The sequence below is a fragment of the Myotis myotis genome, unplaced genomic scaffold (genome assembly GCF_014108235.1).
Source record: "Myotis myotis isolate mMyoMyo1 unplaced genomic scaffold, mMyoMyo1.p scaffold_m19_p_10, whole genome shotgun sequence".
Classification (NCBI taxonomy): Eukaryota; Metazoa; Chordata; class Mammalia; order Chiroptera; family Vespertilionidae; genus Myotis; species Myotis myotis.
Genome location: NW_023416314.1, coordinates 75,378,589 through 75,405,611, shown reverse-complemented (window position 1 = coordinate 75,405,611; position 27,023 = coordinate 75,378,589). Strand labels below are relative to the sequence as shown.

Sequence of the window (27,023 nt, the reverse complement as noted above, 5' to 3'; positions counted from 1 at the left end):
TTTTTTCAATTATTTTAGAGGCTCTTGCATAAGAAAAGCAAATTTCCTGCCTCACCTTTTCATTCAGCTGCAGTAAGTATTTACCACATAGCTACTCGGAGCTCCATGCTGGGTTCATCTCTTTAATTCATAGATTTGGTCATGTATTTGACTTTTAGTGTCACCTACTATGTATGAGCCACCATACAAGATGCTGAATACCATCACAATCGTGTTGCTTTTTCTCGCTCATTTATTCACTCATCCATTCAACTCATTCAACATTTTATGGCAGACCAGACAGCCCAATTGCTGCTCTTAAGGTCCGAAGTGGGAGAGAAAGATAACCACCTCAAAAGTTTATTATGCACAAGTGTGATGGGAGTTGAAATGTGAGGTGCTGTAACAGTCTATCAGGGGACCCGGCCTCCCAAGAAGGTTAGGCCCAGGGGTTTGAATTATCATCCTTCCAAGCTTTGTTGCCAGCTAAGCAGAGAGTGATCTCACCTCCTGGGTAAAGGAAGAGAGGTTTTAGCAGAGCTGTGCACGCCCATCTTTCATCTTTTCCTCCCCACCCTGAAGCACTTCTTCAGAAACACTCCTTCATGATTTGAGACCATGGCTTTCAAATACACATTCTCCTTGGTGACAGCCCCTTGGCTGGGAGCATGCCAATGCTCTGACCCGCCCCCTAGCCTTGGCAGACACACTCTTCCCAGACTGGGTGGGACAGGACCTTTCCCTGCCTGAGTGGGTGTTTATTAAAAGCAGACTTGACCATGTGACAGGTTTGGATGGGAGACACAAAATCCAGCTGGGAGGTGAGGCTAAACTGTTTGAACGGAATTGACAGAATTTATTTTCAACAAAGAAACTAGGGATTTTTAAACCAGTGCTTCGTTTAACGTGCTTCTCATTAGGCTCGGGAGGGATAGGAAGCTATTGATGTGACAGGGAACACAATGCAGGTGTCACCATGTTGATAACTGTAGAAAGAAGAGAAGATAGGGATTTTATGGGGAGGCTGGGGCTTCTTTTGAGTTTACTTAGCATGTTGAGACCTTTTAGCTCAGCAGTCTTTCATAGACAGGGTGGGAAGTTGTTTTTTCTGGGTTTCCTGCTGATACTTAGAAAAGGAATCAAAGATCATGTGCCAGTGAGAACTTAACTTGGAAGCTATTTGAGAAATTAATAAAACTTTCAGTTGAAGCTTTTTTAATTTTTCAATTATAGTTGGCATTCAGTATTATATTAGTTTCAGGCGTTCAGCCTAGTGGTTAGACATTTATTTCTCTAACTTGTGAAGTGATCCCCCTGATAAGTCTACTACCCATCTGGCACCATACGTATTTATTCCAATATTTCTGACTGTATTTTCTATGCTGTACTTTTTTTACTTCTTAACCCTTTCACCTTTTTCATTCAATCCTCCATACCCCCTTCCATCTGGCAACCATCAGTGTGTTCTCCATATCTATGAGTCTGTTTTGATTGTTCATTTATTTTGTTTTTTAGACTCCACATACATGTTAAATCATATGGATTTGTCTTTCTCTATCTGACTTATTTCACTTAGCATAATACCCTCTAGATCAGTTATTCTCAACCTTCCTAATGCCGCGACCCTTTAATACAGTTCCTCATGTTGTGGTGACCCCCAATTTCATTGTTACAAATTGAACATAATTAAAGCATAGTGATTAATCACAAAAACAATATGTAATTACATATGTGTTTTCCGATGGTCTTAGGCGACCCCTGTGAAAGGGTCATTCGACCCCCACAGGGGTCGCGACCCAGAGGTTGAGAACCGCTGCTCTAGATCCATCCAGGCTGTCGCATATGGTGAGATTTCATTCTTTTTATGTGGAGTAATATTCCATTGTATACATGTACACATTTTCTCTAGAACACAGTTTGGGAACTGCGTTCTTAAACTATAGTAGGATTAAAAGCTCCTAAAAAATCCAAATAAAATTTATCATTATCTACCCCCCTATATTTTCAGAGGTAAAAAAAACACACAAAAACAAACTTCTCAAGTTAGCAAGTATCCAAATTTATTGACTTTTAAAAGAATATAGCAAAATAACAACAAGAAATGAATACACCCCTTGGAACTCTATTTGGTTAAAATAAGTAACCTCTCTACCTAAGAGCCTAAGTATTTCTCAGTAGTTTCTTGCACACCTTGCACACTGAGGGTCTGGTCAGTTGCGGACCATACTCACCAGCAGCCTAGAAGCTTGTATCCTAAAGGCGGCTGGCGTGCACTCAGCATCTGAGCTCTCACCCACCTCCGTGGTTCCTGAAGGGGCTTCCACAATCTCACTTTGTATTTCTAATGCTTCCAAAATAACCTACTGTACTAATCCTAGGGTTTTATCCCCAACCACCTGTCTTAGTAAATCCTTTCTAAATGGGCTAATTGGCAATCTCAGGGCAGCTGTGAAATCTACTTTAAAATAAAGTCTATAATTAGGTCAAGGAAGAGAGCTTTGTGGGGTCTCAAAGTGTGACTCACTCAGGGCGGATTCTGTTTTACAAAGTTGTGCTCCATTCCTAAAGAAAGCCCCTCATTGCAGACAACTCTAGGGCACATTTCATTATGGTCGGGCTTAAACTCTTACCTTAGTCAGGATTCTTGTGGTTGCAAGTGATGGAAATCTAGCACAAACAGGTTAACTAAAAGGGAATTTATTACTGAACATAATTGAAAGGTCAAGGCTTCCAGTGTGGCTAGATCCCAGGGATCATGCCATGTCTTCCATATTTATCTTGCTCTCTCTTCACTCTTTGCTGGCTCCTTTTCAGGCAGGCTCTTACCTCTTAGCGGCAGCAGCACCTCTAGGCTTGTAGTCTATCTTCTTAGAAACCTCAATGCCGACAGAATGCCTGTTTCCTGGTTGCTCTAGCAAAAGCCCTGGGATTCAGTGTCCTTGGACCAACTTTCTCTGACCAATCAGTGTGGCCACGGGGGTGGGATGCTGTGATTGTACAGCCTGATTCTCATGCCAACCCCTGGGGCAAGCGAATGCCACAGAGAACAGCATATGGGTCCCAGGCAAGCAGAGGTCACAGGTGCTCTCTAAATAGGTGTAAGCCCTCGTGGTGAGGGAGTAGGTCTGTTGGTGTTTGTGTCATTCCCTGGGCTAATTGCAAGGGTAGGGTTTTGCTTTGGGAGTCCTAATGTCTGTTCTAGACTAACAGGGTGTGACTGCCATGCTTTGACATGCTGGGTGTGTGATCTTGAAAAGGCGTGTATACCTGCCAGATTTCTGGTTTCCCACAGAGCCACTGAGAACAAATCAACTGTTTTACCTTCAACCCGTGAGTAGATAGACTGTTAGAATCAAGACATAAAATAGGTGGTATTTGGGGAGTTCGCTCAAGGTAGATGCTCTGAAATGCAAGTTATTAACAGAGGGAAACTTCTTGTTGGATGAGAAGGAAATTGGTGGTTTTGTCATTCAAAGGATCACATGAAAGTCCCCTGCCCCACTGGGCCTCACTCCCCACTTGTGTTACTTCCTATGGAAAAAGCAAAGCAAAGTTACAACCCTCCTTCGTTGCTGTGGTTTTCCTCCTCCTCAAAAAGTTCCTCTCATGACAAGTGGAAACAGGACAGTGGTGGCAAATGTCGGCGTTTCCAAGGGGGAACCAAGGGGAGCCTCTGAACGTGCTGCTCCCTGGGACTGACGTGCTTGGTGCTCAGGTGGGCATGTGGCTGCCTGTAGGTCTCGGCTGAACTGTCACCTCTCCTGGGAGGCCTTCCCTAAAGTTGTCCCCCATCATCATCACCCTCGGTCACATCCCCTTGTTGTTTTTCCGAACATTAATATAAGGCTTTTATTGACAACAATACTATGCTTTATAGTTGATTAAACACACACATATGAATATTACATATATAGGGTGACCCCCTCCCCCAAATGTAGACATACTAGTACACTGAATAATTATAAAGGCAGTGTTTATTAAAATACATTTCATGTTCAAAATTGAGCTATCCGCTATTGAAGTGTGTGTCACGTTTTTGAAGTCTAGATGAACAGGTGTGTGTGTGTGTGTGTGTGTGTGTGTGTGTGTGTGTGTGTTTATTTTGGCTTTAAACATTTTTTTTAATTACAGTTTATTCTATATTATTTTGTGTTGGTTTCAGGTAGACAGCATAGTGGTTAGGCAATCATATGCTGTATAAGTGTTCGCCCTGATATTTCCAGCACCCAGCCGCTACCTTACATAGTTATTACAACTATGTTATTACATAGTTATTGACTGTATTCCCTATGCAGTACTTTACATCCCCACAACGGTTTTGTTGTGCTTCTCATCTCCTTGTTTTTCTTACGCAAGGGGCTTACACTATTTAGGGAGCACTTATCACTCTGAAGTTATCATGTGGTTTATCTGTCTCTCTCATTAGAATGTAAGCTCTGTCTCGCTCACTATGGACCTTCATCACCTTTCATGGTGACTGGAACATAGTAGGTACCCAGTAAATATTAGGTATGATGGACAGATGGACCAATGGATAGAGGAACCCCAAATTGCCTTTAGTTTTTATAACTCCTTAGGCCAGAGGGGAAACCACTGTGGTGAAGGTAGAAAAGAAAGTCTATCCAAGTGGCAGTATTAAGCATCCCATTAGCCTCCGGGTTTATTAACACATCATGGAGCCCTGCCTGCAGAATCGGAAAGATGAATAAGAACAGGAGGCTGCTGAGTCAACAGTCAACAGAAGCAAGTTTGTTCTTCCAGTGTTAGCTCTTTTCAAGGGTCAAGGGAAAGCCATTGGCCTAGCCATCAGCAGGATTTTAGATGAGGTTGCAGTGTTGCAATTGGTTGTAGTTACCAGATGAAAGAGCATTTACAATTCAGCCAAATGGTTACAGCATCTGGAAAAAAAAATCTTTATTCCACTATTTCTATGGCCCCTGGTGACTGGGGAGCAAATGCCGTCAATTCTGAGATTTGTGAGGTGACTCCAACCAAACCCTTCATTGGTTGCCTGTATTTTGGATCAGTGGAGAATTCCATCTGTCAGGGCATTTGCTGCATCATAACAGTTGTTGGATTTTCTACAGGCAACAGACGAAGAACTCTGTCTACCGAAGCCGGCAGTCTCTGAATAGCCCAAGTCCGGGGGAAACGGAGATGGACCTCCTGGTGACACGGGAGCGACCCCGCCGTGGAATTCGTAACAGCGGATATGATGTAAGTCTCCGTTGGGCCAAGCTTTTCTTTCCCTGAATGCAAAATGGATAGAGTATCCCATATGTTTCAGTTTAGTGTATAGCTGTGGAATTTAAAAATGCAGTAAAATCTTTTCTGTTTTATTATTTCTTATTACCTATTTGCAAAGTAAGACTATTTGGAATTGCCAGAGTAAGAATGATTGGTACAAGGGTCTCGATTTCCAAATGCAGTCATTTAGAAATAGTTCAGTATTGGCCTTAAACTCAGAGAGTCTACACTCTGTTCTTTCCCCCTCTGTTCTTAGGAACTTAGTATGAACCATGGCCACGGGTTAGGACTCATTTGAGGACGGGCTGCTTGTCATCCATAGCAATGCTGAGGAGTTGGATTTGTTGGTTGCATAACTTCTCAGTTTGCCATGGACACGGTGAGGTGTCAACAGGGAGATTGAGTGATTTCATGTGATGAAGTACATGTGATGTGCAGTGATATCTCCAAACTGCAAAAATTCTGCTAATCCCATCAAACTTCCCCAGGATGACCAGTTATGATTTGATGCCTCCTGTCACATTGTGCATCCTGTCGCATGTCACTGCACCCGTTGAGTTGCGCTCACGTGAACGATACCCTGCTGAGATATTCAGTAAGCTTCACCCAGCCCTGGAATTTCAAATGGTCTTGAATATATTCTTAGGTCTTATGAAAAGTGTTTCTTTCCCATTCTTCTAAAATGTTTCTCTTATTACAAATAAAAAGTTTTCTGTAATAGAGCTATGATTGAAATATGTCTGGATAAAGCTTTGTCATAATTTGTGAGGTTGTCATTTGAAAATGACACTTGATTTCTTAAACATACCGTACTAATTTAATGGCAAGAATATTCCCCCTCCCCCCGTCAGGATTGGTCATTGTTTTCTACAGTAGCTAAAAATGGAGTTCTTTAATGGTCCAATTAAAATCAGAGATAGCCTACCTAATTTGAATTTCTAATTACCTCCCTTATATTTAAACTTGATGTTTGTGTTGGTGGTGATATCCTTCTCTCTTATTTCTTTTTCCTTTTTTAATATAAGACAGTTTGATGGTTTCATTTTATAAAATTCTAGTTGCTTTGGGCAAATCATTTTTCCCCTCCAGATTAAAGTATTCAATATTAATCTTTCTCCTCATAAAGGTATTTCTTGTACTAAACTCAGTCATCAATTGAATAATCAGCCTGTGGTTGGATATTGGCGATTGGACTTTTCCTGTTCATCTCTCCCTACCAACAGTGCATGTTCTTTCTGGCTGCTTGTAGCTGGGGGATCTTTTTCTTCTGCTAGGCCCTAGGGCATCTCTGAGGTATGACAGGATTCTTAAGTTATCTCAGGTTTAGTATTTATAGGTTTCTTGTGAGATTCGAGGCACATAAATTTTACTATTTGAGGAAATAGGCCAGAGGTTTCCGTATTTTGAAAAGAGAACATTGCAGATTTTTTTAACCACTGTGCCAAGAGTGAGTACTCACTTTTGGAATGTCTTATTAGTAAATTACCTGGAAGGAGAGAGATAATTTTTAAAAGGAGGTTGCTCACCCCTCACAAACATGTATAAATATCCCAATCATAGATTACATTAGGAAGGCACTAATAGATTTTTAAAAATATATACATTTCTTTGCAGTGTGCATATGATCTCAGAAATAATAAGCGAATACGCTTCCTTAAGAAAAATGATCATCTAGGGAACGATTTTTAAGAATATAGATTGTTGACTATGAGAATGAAATTGCTTTTTATATCTCCTCCTGTGTTTTTCATTCTAATCATATGAAAAGTAGGTATCATTTACTGACTGCACCCTGTAGATCAGGCCCTATTTCAGTCTTTCCATGTGTGTTGTCTAATTGAATTTGAAAAGTCAATAGTCAGTTAGGTACTCTCATTATGCCCATTGTCCAGATGGGAAAACCAAGGCACAGAGCAGCCACATAATTTGCCCACCTCCAAAGCCCATTTCCTTAATCACCATGCACTATGACTTCTATCTACACCCACCCTACTAAACATCTCTCCTCGCCTAAATATAGAACATAATATTCTGTATTTCTGAATCTCTCGAAGAGGCTTAATGTCAGGTCTCCTAAGAATTCTTGCATGGATAATTCCCACAAGCAAAAAACGGACCAGCAGATAAAGTAGAAAAAGAGAAGAGTCATCGTTTTAAACAATGCATTCATTCTCTGAGCTCTTGATTTTCCAGAAATGTCAAGGCGCTCCTGGCAAAGGAATCCATTAGCCCAGCAGTGAGCAGGTTATTCAGTTGGAAGCATGTCAATCTTTCTATTGGGCCTGGGGAACTTGAAGCCGGGCCAGGATTTCCAGTCATTGCTGCCAGATTAGGAAACACCAGGGGGACCCGCTCCTTGACATGGCAGAAACAAAAGCCCTGGGAGATTGATTCAATTGTGAATTTTCCCAAAGTTGACTACTTTAGAGTCCCAACCGAAAAGCCTGCATGTAAAAACAAACACAAATACGTGCTCCACAGGCAAATCTTAGCGCCAGGACTAATGGAGGCCTGGACTGTTCCAGGTTTTTCCTCAGGCTCCTCTTTGGGCCTGCACAGGAGAGCCTCTTAGCTCCAAGGGCTTTGGGAATCAGTGTGTTTTGCAAGAATTCTCAACCTCCTACTCAAGCTAACAACAAAGGATGTAACACACTCCTGGCAGTACCTGTGGCTCATTTGGGTAGTAATTTTCTTAGGAGGAAGCACCCCCTTTAGAAGAATGCATGATTTTAGAAAGATATCCAAGACTGATCACTCCTCGATGGCCAGACCGCATCATGAAATTAAATTGTGGCATTGACATGAATTCCTCCCAGTGCATAAAGTGGGTACAAGCGATCATGTCAGCCTAATATTTAAAAGCAAAAAAGAAATCTGCATTTCAAAATGTTTTTTAAATGTTCTTTTCCAAATGAAATTCATAGAAAACAATGAAGCAGCGAGGGAACGAAAATGGCCCAAATGTGAATTCTGGGGCAGAATAAAAACCCAAGTGATTTTTCCCCCGTCGGCCGAATTAATAACCTCTGCCTGTGGCTGATGAATCAGACTTTGCTTCCAAAGGGCAAGTAATTAATTCGATCGTTCCCCAGAAAAAAAACACCAACCCGGATCTGTGTTTGGAGTTTAAAAATCTATGACAGGAATGGGGTCAGCTATGTGCCTTGGCTGTGAAGGAGACCGAATGAATTGTCTGACTTACAGCTTTGCAAATGAACGCTGATGTCCCAGAACGAGACACCTTTGCAAGCTCCTGCCCTTAGGTTTCTCTGGGCACCTTGTCCAAGGTTCATGCCCTGCAGACACTCAGAGAGCACTCGAGGCAGAATGGTGGGCTCAGACCCTAAAATGTGGGCAGTGGGTTGAGACCATTAAGAAGGATGATGGATGGCCGAAACTGGTTTGGCTCAGTGGATAGAGCGTCGGCCTGCGGACTGAAAGGTCCCAGGTTCGATTCCGGTCAAGGGCATGTACCTGGGTTGCGGGCATATCTCCAGTAGGAGATGTGCAGGAGGCAGCTGATCGATGTTTCTCTCTCATCGATGTTTCTAACTCTCTATCTCTTGCTGGGGTCCAACCCCAGCGGGTCCAGGGGTTCCCAAAGGCGTAGACAGAGTCGGCGAAGAAGGAAGGACACGGAGACGGCGTTCAGTTGATCAGCAGCCTAGCCAGGATCTCTAGCCAGGATCTCTAGCCAAGTTCTGGTCTGGATCTCCAGCGAAGTTCTGCTTCAGATCTCCAGCCAGGTTCTGTGTCCATGTTCTCTCGCTAGGTTCTCCAGCCAGGTTCAGTCCAGGTTCTCCAGCCAGGTTCAGGATCTCCAGGTTCTAGTCATGTTTTCTTGCCAATTTCTGTAGTCAGGTTCAGTCCAGGATCTTTTGCCATGTTCTCTCCAGCGAAGTTCTTCTGTCTGGGTCGGTTCTGTCTTCTTACATCTGTATTTATACCAGTTGATTCCAATCCTATCAATCTCTATTTCAAAGGTTAGGGCGTTTCTTATCTCCATTCCAGGGAGTAAAGATTATGTAGCTTAAGCATGATTGTTCGTAGTTAAAGTGATTAATTACCCATCTGGCACTTAGTTAAGAGGTTTTATTCCCTCCCTAACTTCAGGGGAAAATCCCTACCTGGGGAAACAACCTTTCTCAGAGACCTTGGTTAAAACACATAGTGCCAAGAAGGTGAGCAAACATATTAAGAACAGTATGCCATATATGCCAGGTCCCTTGAAACAGCAAGCATGGACCGGCTCCCGGCAAATTCCCCCTTTTTTATTTTTTAAAAGCGGGCATTAAAAAGAAAAACCCCAAATGCTCTCTTGTATCCATTTTAAGAGTAGGATTGGCGCTTTCCGCTATTACCTGAGTCCTGATCTATCACCCCAGGGAGAGCTTGCCAATCCTGCACTTTCCCGGGGTGGAAAGGCTGCAGTGGGGTTAAGGATAAGGCTCCTTGGGCCTACCTTCTCCCATGCCATTACATTTACCTTTCCTTCCTCAGAAAATCATGGACATACTTCTTGTATAAAACGTTCTGTCTGACTGGGAGTAACCTTAATTCCTCTGCTAGCAAGCATATGTATTAAAAGATCAATACAGAGTCTTTTTTCTTTAGACTCAGTATGGCACATCTTCTTAATCAAAGATCAATACAGAGTCTTCTTTCTTTGGACTCAGTATGGCACATCTTCTCAATCTAAGTTCTGTACTATCCACCTTCTTACCCTACTTATCCTCTATAGGGGGGTCTGCAGTACCCTGGTGGAGTCCTATCCGTCCCGAGTGTGGGGGTTCTCAATGGGGGGGGCTTACCTAGGGGAATCCTGTTCCAGGGCTTCCCAAAGGTGTGGACGGAGTCGGCGAAGACTATCCACCCTCTCCTACGGTGGAGTCCTATCCATCCCGAGAGTGTGGCGCTTACCTAGGGGTCCCTGTTCGGGCGCCAGATGCTGGGGTCCAACCCCAGCGGGTCCAGGGGTTCCCAAAGGCGTAGACAGAGTCGGCGAAGAAGGAAGGACACGGAGACGGCGTTCAGTTGATCAGCAGCCTAGCCAGGATCTCTAGCCAGGATCTCTAGCCAAGTTCTGGTCTGGATCTCCAGCGAAGTTCTGCTTCAGATCTCCAGCCAGGTTCTGTGTCCATGTTCTCTCGCTAGGTTCTCCAGCCAGGTTCAGTCCAGGTTCTCCAGCCAGGTTCAGGATCTCCAGGTTCTAGTCATGTTTTCTTGCCAATTTCTGTAGTCAGGTTCAGTCCAGGATCTTTTGCCATGTTCTCTCCAGCGAAGTTCTTCTGTCTGGGTCGGTTCTGTCTTCTTACATCTGTATTTATACCAGTTGATTCCAATCCTATCAATCTCTATTTCAAAGGTTAGGGCGTTTCTTATCTCCATTCCAGGGAGTAAAGATTATGTAGCTTAAGCATGATTGTTCGTAGTTAAAGTGATTAATTACCCACCTGGCACTTAGTTAAGAGGTTTTATTCCCTCCCTAACTTCAGGGGAAAATCCCTACCTGGGGAAACAACCTTTCTCAGAGACCTTGGTTAAAACACATAGTGCCAAGAAGGTGAGCAAACATATTAAGAACAGTATGCCATATATGCCAGGTCCCTTGAAACAGCAAGCATGGACCGGCTCCCGGCAATCTCTCTCCCTTCCTCTCTGTAAAAAATCAATAAAATATATTTAAAAAAAAAAAAAAAGAAGGATGATGGATGCATCGATGCACCTCAGAAGGGAGATCGAAGGCTCTGCCAGGGCAACCAGTCATTGGTTCTCATCCCAGAGGCGTTCTTTCAGGGAAATGTTTGGGAACACCAGCTGCTTTTCCATCTGAAAAGTTTATGTTAATCTACACAAAAAGGGGTGCTACACCAGAGAAGGTTCAGCTGCAGAAAACATGAAGCCATTTAAATAGACAAAACATGACTATGAGGAATTGGGTGCTCCTCAAGTCGTCAGAGGGCTGGAGCAATGTTCCAGGACATTCCTGAGGAGGGGCCACTGCTTCTGCCCGAAGCAGGAAGATAGGGAAGCTGCTGCCTTGGGTCTGACGAGGAGCAGAAAGGTGGGCGCTGCCTCATGTCCTCAGCCCAGACTGCACACTAGTGCACGTAATTACCAGAAGCTGACGTTTCAACCACGGCCACCGCCTCATGGAGGGCCTGACGTACACGTAGCTTAACCGTCAGCCTCCGCACTACAGGAGTGCACGCTGCAGAGAGGTTCCAAATGCCCGTCCACTGTCCCCAGCACGCACCACATGAAAGGGAGATGAGGCAGTATTGGGAAGCAGTTGGGGGAATCGGTGGAGGAGAGCAAAGGGGGAGGTGAGAGCATCGCTCAGGGCTCAGGCCCCAGCCGCCTGCCGAAGGCCCGAAGGCCGGGCGCATTGTGCTGTGCGTGATGGGGTGTTTGTCTTGCTGGCCTCTCTGGGCTGACAACGCAGCCAGTTTCCCTTTGATCCAGGTGAGCAGGTGGAAGGAGGCCAAGGAATTGGAATAGTTGTTTTGATGGGTTCCATTTGCAAGGGGATGAAATATGATCTGGAAAGTTCCTCCCCCCGTCCCTCCCGCCCCCCCACTCCTGCAATAGCCTATAGCAAGTCTGGGGCCTTCTAGGTACATTTGTAAATCCCATTAGTAACAGGACTCTCTCCTGCTCGCCCACTCCCACCCTCCCCGAGCATCTTACCGCTTCGGCATGACGGTCAGAGGCCAGGGCAAAGCACAGGAATGTCCTGGCAGCTCATGGTGTTCCCCGTACAAGGTACAATCAACTTCTAGTTTCATTGAGAGGCAAATGGTTGGATTTGGAGGCTTTGTCCTTCGCCTCAACCTGCTGCTGCCCTAAGAACTAGGTGCTCTTGTGTTGACCCCACTCCCCCGACCGTGACAACACCCCCTCATCATCCCACCTAGAACCGTGTTGCATGTGTCTCCCATCTCAGCCTTCAATTTCCTACCTCTGCCAGCTGTTTCAGCTATTAATAGCCCTGGCTTCATCTGTTATCTTAAGTTAATTTATAGTGCATTGTATTTTTTAACAGAGGCTTTTAATCCAAAGGAAATGCATGATCATCAGAAATCAGGGTCCCTCACTGAGCCTGAGGCAGAGGTGGAGGTGTTTGGTGGTGAAGGGAGCCTTTGGGTGTAGGCAGTATCTCACCTGGCTGGTGGCTGCCCAGAAAGACACTTGTTAACCCTGCAAAGATGGCAAGTGGGGAAGAGGGGCAGGAGGCAGGTTTAGGAGGGAGCAGGCCAGGTTTCAGGATGGCCCAGTGGCCTCACTCAGAGCCAGGCCTTCCCTGTAGGCCCAGGACCTCCCCCAGCATGGGCAGTTTCCCACTGGGCAGGAGACAAGCAGCTTCCTTCTGTCGTGAGCGCACAGTGCCATCTGCCTGCTCGTTCTCTGATTCCTGGGATCTGGATGCCGCCTGCTCCTACTCTTTACCGGCCTCCCCCCCACCCCCGCCTCTTGACCAGTGTAGCCGCTTATTGCAGGCCAGCATGCTCTTGGTATGAATACCTGTAGGGGAAGCAGGATTGGGCAGAGTTCAAAGCTGGGCCATGCACAGATACTCCAAGGTATCCGTGGGGAGCTCTGGAGCTCGCATGGCCCTGCAGAGTTGTCCTGAGTAACAAGGTCAATTCCCAGTCGATAGCGGAGCAGCTGGCAGTGCGCCCGGAGCTGGGGGAGCGCGCTCCACGGTCCTGAGCAGCACAGCACAGTGTCTGTCCTCTCTGCGCTAGTCCCCCAACCCTGGTTCTCCTTGGCCCACGTGTGGCCTCCAAACCCCTGCAGGAGCCAGAGGCCAGCAGGCAAATGAGAACACCCCTTGGGAACTGCTCTCCCTTTCATTTCCTCCAGCAAACATGTATTGAGTGCAGTGGAATCATTGCATCATATCTGCAATGAACATAGGAAAATTCAACAGCATAGGCCCTGAAAGACAAAGGAAAAAGGTAATTTAAATATTATTTTTTTGCATATTTCTTTATAAGGTTGTATCCCTGAGCCTTGTATGTGTACTGTGTGGCCCCTTTAAGGATTTTCAAAGGTTGTACTATACATGATAATATTTACCTCTCCGCTGGCGTTAGCATCTAAGCCCCACGTGTACTACCTGTGGGAGGCTCCATGGAGAAGAGAAAGATGGATTAGCTCTAGTGCTTGTCCAAGGTACTTTTATGGACACACAGGTACACACACACACACACACACACACACACACACACACACACACACTCTGCTGTGGCAGTGACCTGGGGTGGGAGCAGGGAGTCCTTCTGAAGGTTCGAGCCCGTCTGTCCCACAGCCTCCGCCGGTTCCAGTCCCCAGTACTCACCTGCTGAAGCCGTCAAATAACTGCCAGAGGAATTCAAAACCATACACCCTCGTATAACATCCTTCAGTGGCTCCCACAGCTTCGGGGAATAGACTCAAACTCTAAGCTTCTGCCTCAGGACTCACCTGGTCTGGCTGGCCCTGGCCTGCCCTTCTACCAAAGCTCGCCACCTCTTGGCTCCACCCCACGTGCCCTTCCCAGACTCGTCGTGTGGAGTCCCGTCTGTGTATGTGTGTCTTTGCACGTGCTCAGAACATTCCTTCCAATCTGCTCCATGCAGACAAGGTTTCTCAACCTCGCCACTATGGACATTGGGGTTGGATGATTCTTTGTCTGGAGGGCTGTTCTGTGCATCATAGGATGTTTAGCAGCATCCGTGGCTTCTACCCACTAGGTGTCTGTAGCACCTCCCCATTGTGACAACCAAAACTGTGTTCAGACCTTACCAAATGTACCCTGGGGCAAACTCCGTTCCCAGGTGAGAACCGCCTGTCCAGGCATTGCTTTCAGAACTCGGCTGAACATCATCTCCCCCAGAATCTTTTCCGACCCCTTATCTCCGTGGGTCTCACTTAGATGCCTGTCCTTTCTGTTCCAGTCGCTCCTGGGACTCACTCCAATCAAAGCTCTCACTCCCTGTCTTCCAGCTGGGAAGCAGGTTTATGTACATTACTCCCCCATCGGACTCCTCAAGGACAGGAATCATGTTTTATTCATGCTGGAAACCTCAGCACCCGGAATAGGAACTGGCGCGTAGTAGATGCAGTGTCTGTCTTTGCTGAGCAAATGAACAAACAAGTGTGTCGGCCAGAAGAGGTGACTCCGGTGCTGAGACCTGAAAATAGGGGGCAGATTTATAACTCTGAACTATGTATAAACATTTACCTAGGAGGAGTATAGACAGGAGGATGTTACTACAGTTTAAAGTTAAGTCTAAATGGTGGTTATCAGTTAGGATGCTTTGGCTAAAAGAACAGAAAGCTCACCCAACTCAAACTATCTGAAGTCATTAAGGGAATGTGTTGGGCACCGTGACTCCGGGCATGGTGTGGTTGGGGCTCTGGTTCATTTCTCTGCCTCGGGCAGCACTGTCCTCTTCATGTGTTGGCCTTGTCTGCAGGTTGGTTGTCTCTGGTGGGAAATGGCTGCACAGGCTAGGCCCTAGGGCCTCACATCTATATACATGCTGCTTTGACCAACACAAGAAGAGAATTTCCCTTCCCAAATGTGAAACAAGATTTATAGGTTTTACTCTAACTGAGCCACTTTAGGTCAACGGCCCACCCCTGTATCAATCACTGTAGCAGCGAGGATAAGAGGAGGAGGAGGAGGAGGAGGAGGAGGAGGAGGCTTACGCGGATTGATTTGACTCAGTCAGACCTCACCAATGGAGCTGCGCCAGCTTAGACCCCCTGAGACACAGGGCCCCGTACTTGAAGAACATTGGTGGTTGGGCTTTTTAAGGGGCAAAACCACATAATCCTCCCTGTCAGTCCTCCCTCCATTTCAGCCTCTCATCTTGCGTCGACCCTCCCTCAGTAAAGGGAAGGATCAGCGTGGCGATGAGCCAATGACCACTATTCCCCGGGGGGCTTGGGAAGCCCTGGCTGAAGTTAGAGATTGTGTTTCAGAGGCAGAGAGAATGACAGAGAGGGGTTCTGTGAGTCTGTGGATTTTTCAAAAGGAGAAAAAGCAGGTGGGAGTTGGTAGTGGGAGAGGCTGTTTGGTTATGGAGCAGTGCTGACTCTCAAGGTTGACCCTCTGTCTCCAGCCACCTGCAGTGCCCACTCAGCTATGAAGACGGGAAAAAGCAGGTGATGACTCGCCTCAAAACCAAGAAGCAAAATAGCTTCCCACGAGAGAAGCCGCTGTTTTGTGTTTATTTTCAGGTTGATTCCTTTTTAAAAGGTATTTTTAATTAATGGACAGTGGCTCATAGATTATTCCCAGTGTTCACAGAATTACTATGGGACAGTTATGCTCCTAGCCTCTGGAGCTGGGCTGCATTCAAGTTCCAGCTCAGTATAGCAGTGTGAATTTGGGCCAATTACTTCACCTTCTGTGCTTTACTTTCCCATCTATAAAGTAGAGATACAAATGGTACCTGCTTATAGAGTCCTTGTGAGAATTAAATGAGCTGTCACACTCTGGCTAACAGAATCTATGGGGGTGAGAGAGGGATACACTTTTTTCCTGTTTCTTTTCCATTCTAACACTTTCGACATCTCAGAACTGATATGAATTTTGTCTCGCGCCAAAGAGAAGATTGTATTTTTCAAGTGGTGCCTTTCTCCAGCATGATGGGACTGCAGAAGGGCTCTGCAAAGGGTGCCAAGACCTTCCCCCATTACCCCCACACTGCCAAGGTGATCGCTAAGGTCACACAGGACAGCCAGTCATTGTAACTTAAGTTAAATGGGACGTGGGGACTTCCTCTGTAATTGAGTTCCCACCGCTCTGTGGAGGCAGCAGGTTAAGGGGGAAAGACAAGAGGACGGAGCCTGAAGCTCCTCCTGCAGGATGGAGAAGGTTTGCTTTGGGAGCAGTGAGTAATGCTGAGACTTGCCCACTTGCCGAGGACATGGAAACACGTTCTTTTACTCTTGACTGCCCACCCCTAATCTCAGTGCGATAAAAAGTGCCCCTCTGCTTAGAAATCTACGAGAGACCCTGTCATGTCATTTCCCCTCACCTAAGATGCAGAAACAGCGTGCTGCTTTCATGTCCTTCCAGCTTCAACGTGGTTGTGGGTCATCCTTTGGAAAGCAATCAGAGTGAAATTAGAAAATTTGCTGAGAGTTTTTAAAATTCCATTTGCACACCTGTGGCGGAAGGGAAGTGGGCCCCCTCCCTGTTCTGAGAGGCAGTATCAGTTTATGGTCAGAGAAGCTTTGAGATGCAGGCTCGGGAGGAACTGCTGAGCGCCCCAGTGCCCTGAGAGCTCCTCTCCCCACAGAGGAAGAAGAAACTCCCTGAAGCTTGGTTTCCACAAGCAGCTTTGTAAATATGTCTCTGCTTTCCCAGTGACAGGCAGCACTTGCCAGGAGGCTGTTAAGCAGCCCGAGCGGGCATTAAAGGCAGAGAAGCAGCACTGTTTTATGTTGCCCAAAGGACCTTATTTGTTGGGGAGAAAAATGGGCCTGGAGCCAGAGCCATCCATCATGGCCAGATGGGCCAGAAATCTATCTCGCTGAAACCCCTACTTGGCCTTTGCTGTGAAGTGGCGGAGTTTGTTCAGAATCTGTTCTCCTTGCTGGGTGAAACTGTGGTTGACACTGAGCTGAAAATCACTGCCTTGAGGCACATTTTGGAGAGAGCCTTCAAATTCTTGTGATTCAGAAATGAAGTGCCTGGGTGAAGCAATGTGATACTGCACACACGTGTGTATCCTGGAAAGGAGGACTGTGTAAGACATCGATCTTCTTTGGGGCTCATAACTCAAGAAATTCTAGAATGCATGGCTTCAAGAGTCCTTCATTCCTCCTCTTCAACTCCATCCTATATAATAAAAGCCTAGTATGCTAAGTGTCCAGTCGTCCATTCAACCAATCAAAGTGTAATATGCTAATGATATGCTAAGGTCGCTCAACCACTCGCTATGATGTGCACTGACCACCAGAGGGCAGACAGTTGACTGGTAGGTTAGTTTGCTGCTGGGGTCCGGCAGATCGGGACTGAGCGAGACAGGCCGGACATGCCTGGAGCCCTCCTGCAGTCCCTCCCCACCTGGCCAACCTCCTGCATCCCTCCCCAGCCTGGATCGTGCACTGGTGGGATCCCTCATCCTGGCCCACACCCTCTGGCAATCTGGGACCCCTTGGGGGATGTTGGAGAGCTGGTTTCGGTGCGATCCCACAGGCCAGGCCGAGGAACCCCACTGGTGCACGAATTCATGCACCAGGCCTCTAGTTTTAAATAAAATTGTCTCATTCATTTTAGACACATAAACGTCTTTTACTATTGAAGACTTTTGGGCAGAAATTCTCCAGGCTGTATTTTTTAAAAATATTTTTACTGATTTCAGAGAGGGAGAGAGAGATAGAAGCACCAGTGATGAGAGAGAACCATTGATCAGCTGATTTCTTAAATTCCTGGTATTTGCCATTCTGAGATACAACAGAAAACATGACAAAATCCCTGTCTTCATGGAATTTATATTAAGGGGACAGATAATAATCATGTGGACACATTGCTGTATTCTGCAATGTCAGAAATGCCATAGAGGAGCATAAAGCAAGGCAAGGTGGTGGAGAATAGCAGGAGGTGCTTTTCACAGGTCGGCCAGGGTAGGGCTCTCTGGGGAAATGACTTTTGAGCAGAGACCTAAAAGGAGGGACCCAGCCAGGCTGACCCTCAGGGGGAAAAACATTCCTGGCAGAGGGAACTGCAAGTGGAAAGGCCCAGAGGAAGACCTATGCTTGGGGAGCTCAGAGAGCATTAGGAGACCCATTGTAGCAAGATACCTGTTCTCAATAAAGGGTCTCAGCCTTGACTCCTTTTTTTACTTCATCCCCACACCTCATCTAACCTCATCTACTGAATCATGTCAACACCCTTCCAAAGTATATTGTGAACTCACCCACATCTTTGTCCGTGTCTATCTCACCCAAGACCCTGCCATCTCTTCTTGCCTGGATTACTGTAAGAGTCTTCTCACTGACCTCCCATGAATTTCAGTCACACTTCTCCTCTGCTCAAAATTCTTCCAGAGATTTCCACTGCCCTTTGAAAACAGTTGAACCTTCTGGCCATGGCTTTTAAGACGGTCTGTAATCGGGCCCCTGCCTGCCTCTCCAGCCCCATCTCCTGACAGCCAGGGCTTCAGCCACATGGTCCATGTGTTCATCAGCTCAGGCTGCCATACCAGAGTAATACAAACCTGACAACGAAAACAACTGAAACCTATTTTCTCACAGTTCTGGAGGCTGGAAGTCTGAAATCAAGTCAGTGCTGTGCTGGCAGATTGGTTCCTCCTGAGGGCCGTGAGGGAAGGTGTGATCTAGGCCTCTCTCCTTGGCCTATGGATGGCCGTGATCTCCCTGTTTTTACACTGTCTTCCCTCTTCATATGTCTGTGTCCGAATTTCCTCTTAGAGATCATACTGAATTAGGCCGTACTGATGACCTCATTTTAACTTAGTTACCTCTGTGAAGACCCTGTCTCCCAATACAGTCACATTCTAAGGTGCTGGTGGTTAGGACTTCACCGTATGAATTTGGGGTGGGGACACAGTTCAGCCCATAACAGTCCACTTTTCTCTTTCTCAGATGCTACAAGCTCTTTCCCAATTTGGGATTTTTCATAAGCTATCCTATGATCATCCACAATGGTATCCACAGGCACAATTGGAATGGTTGTGGATTAACTACTCTCCCACAGCCTCACCATTAGGTGGTCACAAAAGCCAGTCTCAGACCAAAATCTGCCACAAATGAAGACTTGTTAAATGAGCATTCATTAACAGCCTCCACACATGATCCAGGCCGAGTAGCTCAGTTGATTAGAGCGTCATTCCAAAACACCAATGAAGCTGGGTTTGATCCCCAGTCAGGGCACATACAAGAATCAACCAATGAATGCATAAATAAGTGGAACAACAAAAATTGATGTCTGTCTGTCTCTTTCTCCCTCCCTTCTCTCTCTGTAAAAAAATCAACCATTAAATAAAAATCAACCATAAAAATAAGCATTCATTGACAGGCAAGCACAAGACAGTCCATGCAGCCTGTTCTGGAAGCTGATAAAGTCCTAGCTCTCTGCCCATGTAGATACCATGGCTACTCCCTAAATGAAAGGTTCCCTGGAGAAAGGCAGGAGAACATTCTAGATCCTGCGTCTCAAACTTCACCAGGCATCAGGATCTCTGGGTGGGTTTGTTAAGGTACAGATGCAGTGTTCTGCCCCCGGAGCTTCTGATTCAGTGTGCACACCTTGACATCGGTGATCTAGAGGCAGGTTTTTTGTTTTGTTTTTTTTTTTAATATATTTTTTATTGGTTTTAGAGAGAGGAAGGGAGAGGGAAAGAGAGATAGAAACATCAATGATGAGAGAGAATCATGGATCAGCTGCCTCCTGCATGTCCTACAGTGGGGATTGAGCCCGCAACCCAGACATGTACCCTGATCAGGAACCAAACCATGACTAGAGGCAGGTTTTATTATTCTTTCTGAAATTGGCATCAGGCAGCCAGCAATTTGCTAACCAGTGGCTTGACCAAGGACATTTAGAGTTAGAATCTAGAGTGCCAAGCCTTGGAGTATAGACTGCAGAACACGCTAGATCAGCCGTGGGCAAACTACGGCCCGCGGGCCGGATCTGGCCTGTTTGAAATGAATAAAACTAAAAAAAAAAAAAAGACCGTACCCTTTTATGTAATGATGTTTACTTTGAATTTATATTAGTTCACACAAACACTCCATCCATGCTTTTGTTCCGGCCCTCCGGTCCAGTTTAAGAACCCATTGTGGCCCTCGAGTCAAAAAGTTTGCCTACCCCTGCTCTAGATTCTCGTACCTAACAGGCATAGGGGCAGAGAATGTCTCTGAAAGGTTTTAGAAAATACCATTCATGTCATCATTGAAAAGCCATTTCTCAAGGTCATTATGCTCATTAGTAAAGCCGTGGCACTGCTCGATCTCTGGATAAGTGAAGTGCACAGGGATAGCTGAGTGTGGCCTTACGGATGCAATGATAGCTGACTACCCATCATGTGAATTCCTGGATAGGGCACACATGCCTGATATCACCGGTCCAACCTGGACAGTGATAGGCAGCACGTTATAGGCAGCATAAATGAAAAGGAAAGTGAACTAACAAATCCGTGGGCATTTGTTTGATCCCACAGACTGAGCCTGAAATCATAGAGGAAACCAACATTGACAGAGTTAACGAGCCGCGGGGCTACGCCAGGTCGCGGCAGGTGAAGGGCCACTCTGAGACGTCCACGCTGAGCTCCCAGCCCTCCATCGACGAGGTCCGGCAGCAGATGCACATGCTGCTGGAGGAGGCCTTCAGCTTAGCGTCCGCGGGCCACGCGGGCCAAAGCCGGCACCCAGAGGCCTACGGCTCAACACAGCACCTGCCCTACTCGGAGGTGGTGACCAGCGCCCCGGGGACCATGACGCGGCCCAGAGCTGGGGTGCAGTGGGTGCCGACCTACCGCCCAGAAATGTACCAGTACAGTCTGCCCCGGCCGGTAAGTCAGACATCCTGCCCGCTGGCTATTATCAGGTCAGTCCTGCCCCAGGTGTTCCAACAGGGGGTCTCCGACGGGGGGCGTCTAGTGATAAGTCACCTTGGAATTTGGAGACGGGACTTTGCTGGGCTCTCATCCTGTCCTCCACCCATGGTCCAGGCCTAAGCCTTTGAGTCCTCTGGACATACCCGCCCTAATATCCAACTGTAATACCCTTCGGAAAAAACTTCCTTTGCTATTGTCCCACCTGTGAAGGGCTGACCTCATTCTTGTGCACTGATGGTTTCCTACATTTCCAAGTGTGAGGACCCATTTTCAATGTCAAACACATGGCAGAACTGCATGTTAGGGGTCTGTGTAGCGTGGTGAGTCAGAGCAGACGCTCTGGAGGCAGGGGGCTGGACTCTGAATCCCAGCTCTACCACTCACTGGCTTTGTCACTTGGGGATGTCACTTAAGTTCTCTACAGATGAAATCAGCAAATGAAAATAACCTACTTCCTAGGGTTATTGTGAAGAGTAAACCAGTTGATATATACCAGATACTAGAAGAATGCAGGCACACAGTAAATGCTATAGAAGTGTCAGTCATGTTTATTTCATTATTTGGTAACTGCACATCAGTAGCTGGGAAAGCACCCAATGACCAAAGCTTCCATGAATAAACAACAATTTTAATTAGTGTGCATTGTGTTCATTATCATAGTATCTACACATATCTTTTTATTTTAAAAAAGACTTAGTTTTATAAGCCATACACCATAATAGACGATGCCTTGTACATGTATAGATTCCACCTTTGTAATATTTCATGGCCTATCCCCAAGGATTACTCATTAATAGAGTTTTATAAATTGTCATAGTGACATGTAATTACATAATAAAAGCTAACATTTGTTGTGTTTCACTGTTGCGAGGACCTGATCTAGGTGTCATGTGTGTGTTAGCACATTTTTTTAGTTCTTACTACAAGCCTCTGACACAGGTACTAGTTTTATCCCTATTTTACAGATGAAGAAATTGAGATTACAGTTTGTTCAAGTCACACAGCCGGAAAGGGGCAGAGCCAGGGCCTAAGACCAGGCAGTATGGCGCCAGAGCCCATATTCTTAACCAGCATGTTTTTCTGCCTCGTGCTGCCTTGCCATTCATATCATTTCTCTCATTTTCTGTAGCCTGTGGACTTGTAGAGCCTTGTGAAAACATCAAACATGTTAGCATGTCATTCCTAGCATGTCATTCTCCAGCCTAACCTTCCCCGTTGATTAAGCATTAGCAGGAGAGACCAAAGTTTATTTGAAACTGAACCTCTGAGGCTATGCTTGGGTGAGGTCATCATCATTGCGGGTACAGAATTTCTGTTTTGTCCCTTCGCTCCAGCGTGGTCAGATGCGGGGACTCTGACTCGTGCTGATTAAGCTCAGAACAATTATTAATTCACAAACCTGCAAGGAGAAGCCAGATGGGCCAGAATACTTGTTTGCTGGTCCACAGGGTCTTTTCATTAGAAAAAGCCAAGTTGGGCAAAGTGAGACATTATCAGAAGAACTGTTAGGTGTCAAAGTCATCTTTCTTAGTCTGCAATATGCAAATCCAGAGAGAACAGTCAATAAAGGAAACAGGATGAACATGGGGCATCTTTTTTGCATCCCATTTTCTGAGAGAAGGGTGGAGTAATGCAAAATTTCTTATGTCATTCTTAAGCTAAAACAGGGCTTTAGGGCCATGTCCAGATCTCAGGAATACGACTTCATCTCTGCTGTCAGGGAACCTTGCTGGCTATGGTCAAGAAGTGCTGCCTTCCGGAAGGGCGACACAACTCTGGGGCCACCACTGGCCCAGCTGCCATCGTCTAGAGTCCCAATCCTTTTTTCAGAAAATTTAAAAAATTACCACTCAACCTTACAAACCTATCACCTTGATATATTTTCCCGTGGTAGTCATATTACAGTTTTCTACTAATTGAGCATTAAATTAGTACCCACTTTTATGGGGTAAGAACGAACCTCCTCACTGAGATTTAGAAAACACTAATCTTATCACACACGGGGTGGGGGTGAGTAGGCTTAAGGTTGTGAGTACTCAAAACACTTAATTCTTGTGTTATTATTTATTCATGATAGTGTTACTTTTCATACAAACAACTGTAAACTTACTTTTGCCCCACCCTGTATATACTACCTCTTAAGTGTCTGTCCCCTGAGAAAAGTTACCTGTACCCATTCTATAGTGATTCACACTGACTTCGGTTTCATTGGTTCATCCCTCCTGAGCTCCATGTCCCAGGATTCCCGCCCCCCCCCCCCAAGTCCAGAGTAGAATGGCACTTTCCAGGTGAATGACCTTAGCCAGTGACCACAACTCTGAGCCTCAGATTCCTCAGTCATTAAGTGGTGAGGACAAGAGGGCTGCAGGGAGGATGAAATCCAGGTACCGTGCTTAGCACAGTCCTGGCACCTAGTCAGCATCCAGTAGTCATTTGCCGATATTAATTAAAGTGCTTTACATGGTTCCTAGCACATTGAATTACTCGATAAATGCTAGTCATTAATATAAAAAATATCCTCTCCTTTGCAGTGGGTCCTACTAGTTATATCCCTTTCCCCCAACAGTTCTGAGATGATGTCTTCTCCTCCTATTCTGTGAAATTCCTTTCAGCACATGCTCTGGGTGCCCCAACTCAGAGTTCCAGAGAAGCTGCACTTATGTCTAAAGATGATTCTCAAGAACAGTGGGACCCCTTTGGCTGGAGGCCAGATTCTGGGAGTCCATGCAGAGATCTGGGTTTCAGAGAGAAAAGCTTAATCAACAGGATGAGCCTTAAAACAAATGGTGGCCAAGAAGATGCCACAAACCACATCCGTTATGCTCGATTTAACAAAAGCTTCTAAAAATTTCATGGTGGGACATATAAACACTTAGATGGTTCCCTTTGTCATAATATGGGGTTGGCAGTTGGCAAAACATCAGCATGATATACTTTAAAAATGACAACACTAAAAAAAAAAAAAGAAAAAAAGGAAAAGGCTTGAGAAATAACACAACAGAGAGGGAAGCCATCCAACCCATAGGATATCAAAGGCAGTTCTTTCGTTATTAAGGTTTTCTTTCTCTCTCTCTTTTTTTTTTTTTTTTTTTTTTTTTTCTAACAGCACATGTGGCCCCTATTTTCATGAAAGGAGAAAATAGCCTACAATGCACAATAGCCTACAAGTCAAAATGATGGTTCTTAACCCAAGTTCTTGTGGGGCCCCCTTGCGCTATAATAATGAGAAAATCAATAGGAAAGATGGCAATTTAGAAGGATAACGGTGATTACTTTTCAGCTTCCCAAAAGCAAGGGCTCTGCGCTCTGCTGGAGGATAATTGGAGGCTGGTGGTTTTAAATGCACAGGGCCACGCTGATGGCATTTATATCATGGAAAAGGTGACTGCTGGCTGCGAGGGATTTCTTTCTGCCCTGCATTTTAGGAGACTCTTGACCATATTTCACCCCTTAAGTCTCTGAAGAAATTGGATTCGACACCTAATGACCAATCGAATTTGGCTACCAGCTGTAATGGGTCTGTGCCAAGGGGGGTAAAAACATCCCTCAGCCTCCCTTGGGTGTCTGAGAAGGGGTTTCCATGAAAGGTAGCAGGTGAAGGCATCTCCCTCTACAATTACTAGAGGCTTTACAGATAGAACTGACAATGATAATGATTAATAATAATGATAATAATAATAATAGCAGTTGCCATCTGTTGAGCTCCCTGTGTACCTGACATTGAGCTAAGTGCTGTGTCGACATTATTATCATCGAACAACCATCCTATGAGGACAGTATTATTACTCAATGAAGAAACAGGCTTGGAGAAGTAAAGAAACTGGTCAAGGTTACACAGCTATAACGGGAAGAACTGGGGTTAGGACCTCAAGCTGTCTAACTTCAAGGCCCACTCTCTTTCCACCCTGTGGCCAGGCCAGTCAGAGGGATGCCCTCCAGGCTCCTATGAGAACTGAAATCTCCAAAACTTCAGTGTGATCTTCTCATAAGGAAGCGTACCCAGTTTGAGGGGATTTTGTCCATTCCTTTCATTGCCCCTTGTAAGGAAGACATGTCTATTAGGATGAAATTGAGAATTTTACATTCTTTTTCCCTCCTCTCCCCTCAAAAACAAAACAAAATAAAAAGACCCCTCCCAAACCTTTGCTTATGGTGAGATATAAAGATCATTTCTTGTGTTCAAAAAATGTTACATTTCTCGTTTTCTCCAAATCAAATTTGAATCTGTCCTGAGTTCCCAAATGTCATGGTAGGTGGGAAATTCAATGTCAGTTGTTACTGAGTTCCCTTCGCCTCTGTTTACACCAAAGTCATTGGTGGTTTGATGGAGTTGGATCATCAGGAGAGGGTCCTCCCCAGGGTGACTCTCATGGGGCATTGTCCCAACTCAGGAGTCATTGACGGCGGGTCACTGTCATTCCCGGGTCAGCCTGAACAAGGGATCTTTGCCTTTGGACTGCCTTGAGAAATTCCTTTTGAAAACCAACTGAGCACCCAACATCTGGCAAATGCATGCCCCTCTGAGCTTAGAAACATCATTCGTGTGAATAAAAACCCTTAGTCTACACAGGAGGGCTCCGTGGGAAGAGAGAAGGAGGGAGAGAGGAGGTCCGGAGAATACTTATTTCAGCCCACAAACTCAGGTGTGTAAGACACATAACCTTCGATATTTTTATGTCATCTTCTCCACATGCCAGAAGCTTACTGTCCGTCAGGGCAGTCTCCCTCCCTATCCCTGGTTAAGCTTATTGGGATTGGGGTTCCAAACCATGCTGAGGGGGTGGGGAGAAGGCTTTAGTATCTGGCCCCAGTTTGTCCTCATCTCGTGCTCTGGCTGGTGTCCCTGAGAAGTCCTTGTGTCCGCTAGTCTCCAGGTGATAGTCCAGGTAGAACACAGCTGTGCCCTGGTCCTCCTGCTAATAAGCTCTCTCCAGATCTCTCCATTTCTTCCTCCCATGCTCATGTGTTCTGGGGGAGGTGGGGGAATTCTGTGAATTCTGTGCTGCTGCTGGTTCCTGGGCTTTCCTAAAAGTGGGTGCAGGTCCCTTGTCTTTAGGATTTCAAACATTGCTATGGTATTTGTGTCCTCTCCTCCCCCTCCCCTGCCCCTGCCTAATCTAGGGGCAGAGTAGTCTAAATGTACCTCACTTCTTCCAAGTCTCTTGTTTGGGCATCAACATTAGACCTTGAGCACTTTGGGGCTTAGATTTTTGATAGAATCCTAAACTCTTGCAGTTCAATAGCTCTGGCTTTTGAAATACCAATAGGAACTGGCTCTTAGACCATCTTCATTGGCTGTGGCCTTCCCTGGGGCAGGAAGGTGGGATGCCCTCACTGCTTGGGGCAGGGGAAGAGCCCTGGATTTAAGAATTGTGTGTGGGGGGGAGGGGGAGTGGGGAGGGCGGTGAGGACCTTAGTTGCTACAATTACTATGTCAAAATATCCTGTCTCAGCCTTAGCCGGTTTAGCTCAGTGGCTAGAGTGTCGGCCTACAAACTGAAAGGTCCCAGGTTCAATTCCGGTCAAGGGCACATGACCGGGTTGTGGGCTCGATCCCCAGTGGGGGACTTGCAGGAGGCAGCCAATCCATGATTCTCTCTCATCATGGATGTTTCTATCTCTCTGTCCCTCTTCCTTCCTCTCTGAAATAAATAAAAATATATTTTTTAAAAATCCTGTCTCAGAAGGAAGGGAATATCACTTACCGAGTACCTACTGTAACATGTGAAATGAGTCTTTCAAACAGCCTTTGAAATGGAGATTTTATACTAGTACCTTCATCACCTAATGAGAAGGTAAGTTGCTCAAGGTCAAACAGCTGGTAAGGATCAAAGCAGGACTCAAGCCCATCTTTGACTCCAAACTCCTGCCGCTGCACCATGCCACCTTAGCTCAGAATTGCAAGACAGTGTCCTGAACTGGCCGTGTGATTTTGACGAGACGGTTTACTTCTCTGGGGTTCAGTGTCCCTCCTGTTAAGGTAAAGGGTGTGGTCTCAGTGTCTCCTGCTCTCTTTCCACTTGAACCTTCTATGACTGCCAAGCCCCAGATATTCTATCAGTAGCTCTTGGTGAACGGACGGAACTACCAGGGTGTGAAGTTATTTATAGGTGCGCGTGGCTTTCGGTGGACACCTGTTCTGCCTGGCGCAGTCTTCTCAGGGTCAGCACATGCAGTGGAAGGCGTACCATGCGGCGAAACCCAGTGCTGTCA

General features: G+C 45.9%; 1 protein-coding gene across 2 annotated transcripts in view; it reads left to right on the top strand.

Moving 5' to 3' along the window:
• KIAA1549L (KIAA1549 like) overlaps positions 1–27,023 on the top strand; it is a 213,206-nt gene that overhangs the window by 175,659 nt on the left and 10,524 nt on the right. For both annotated transcript variants that reach the window (XM_036326286.1, XM_036326285.1), the window contains exons 16-17: positions 5,067–5,196; positions 20,415–20,765. In XM_036326286.1, the coding sequence (XP_036182179.1) occupies positions 5,067–5,196; positions 20,415–20,765 (481 nt within the window). The remainder of the gene's footprint in view (positions 1–5,066; positions 5,197–20,414; positions 20,766–27,023) is intronic.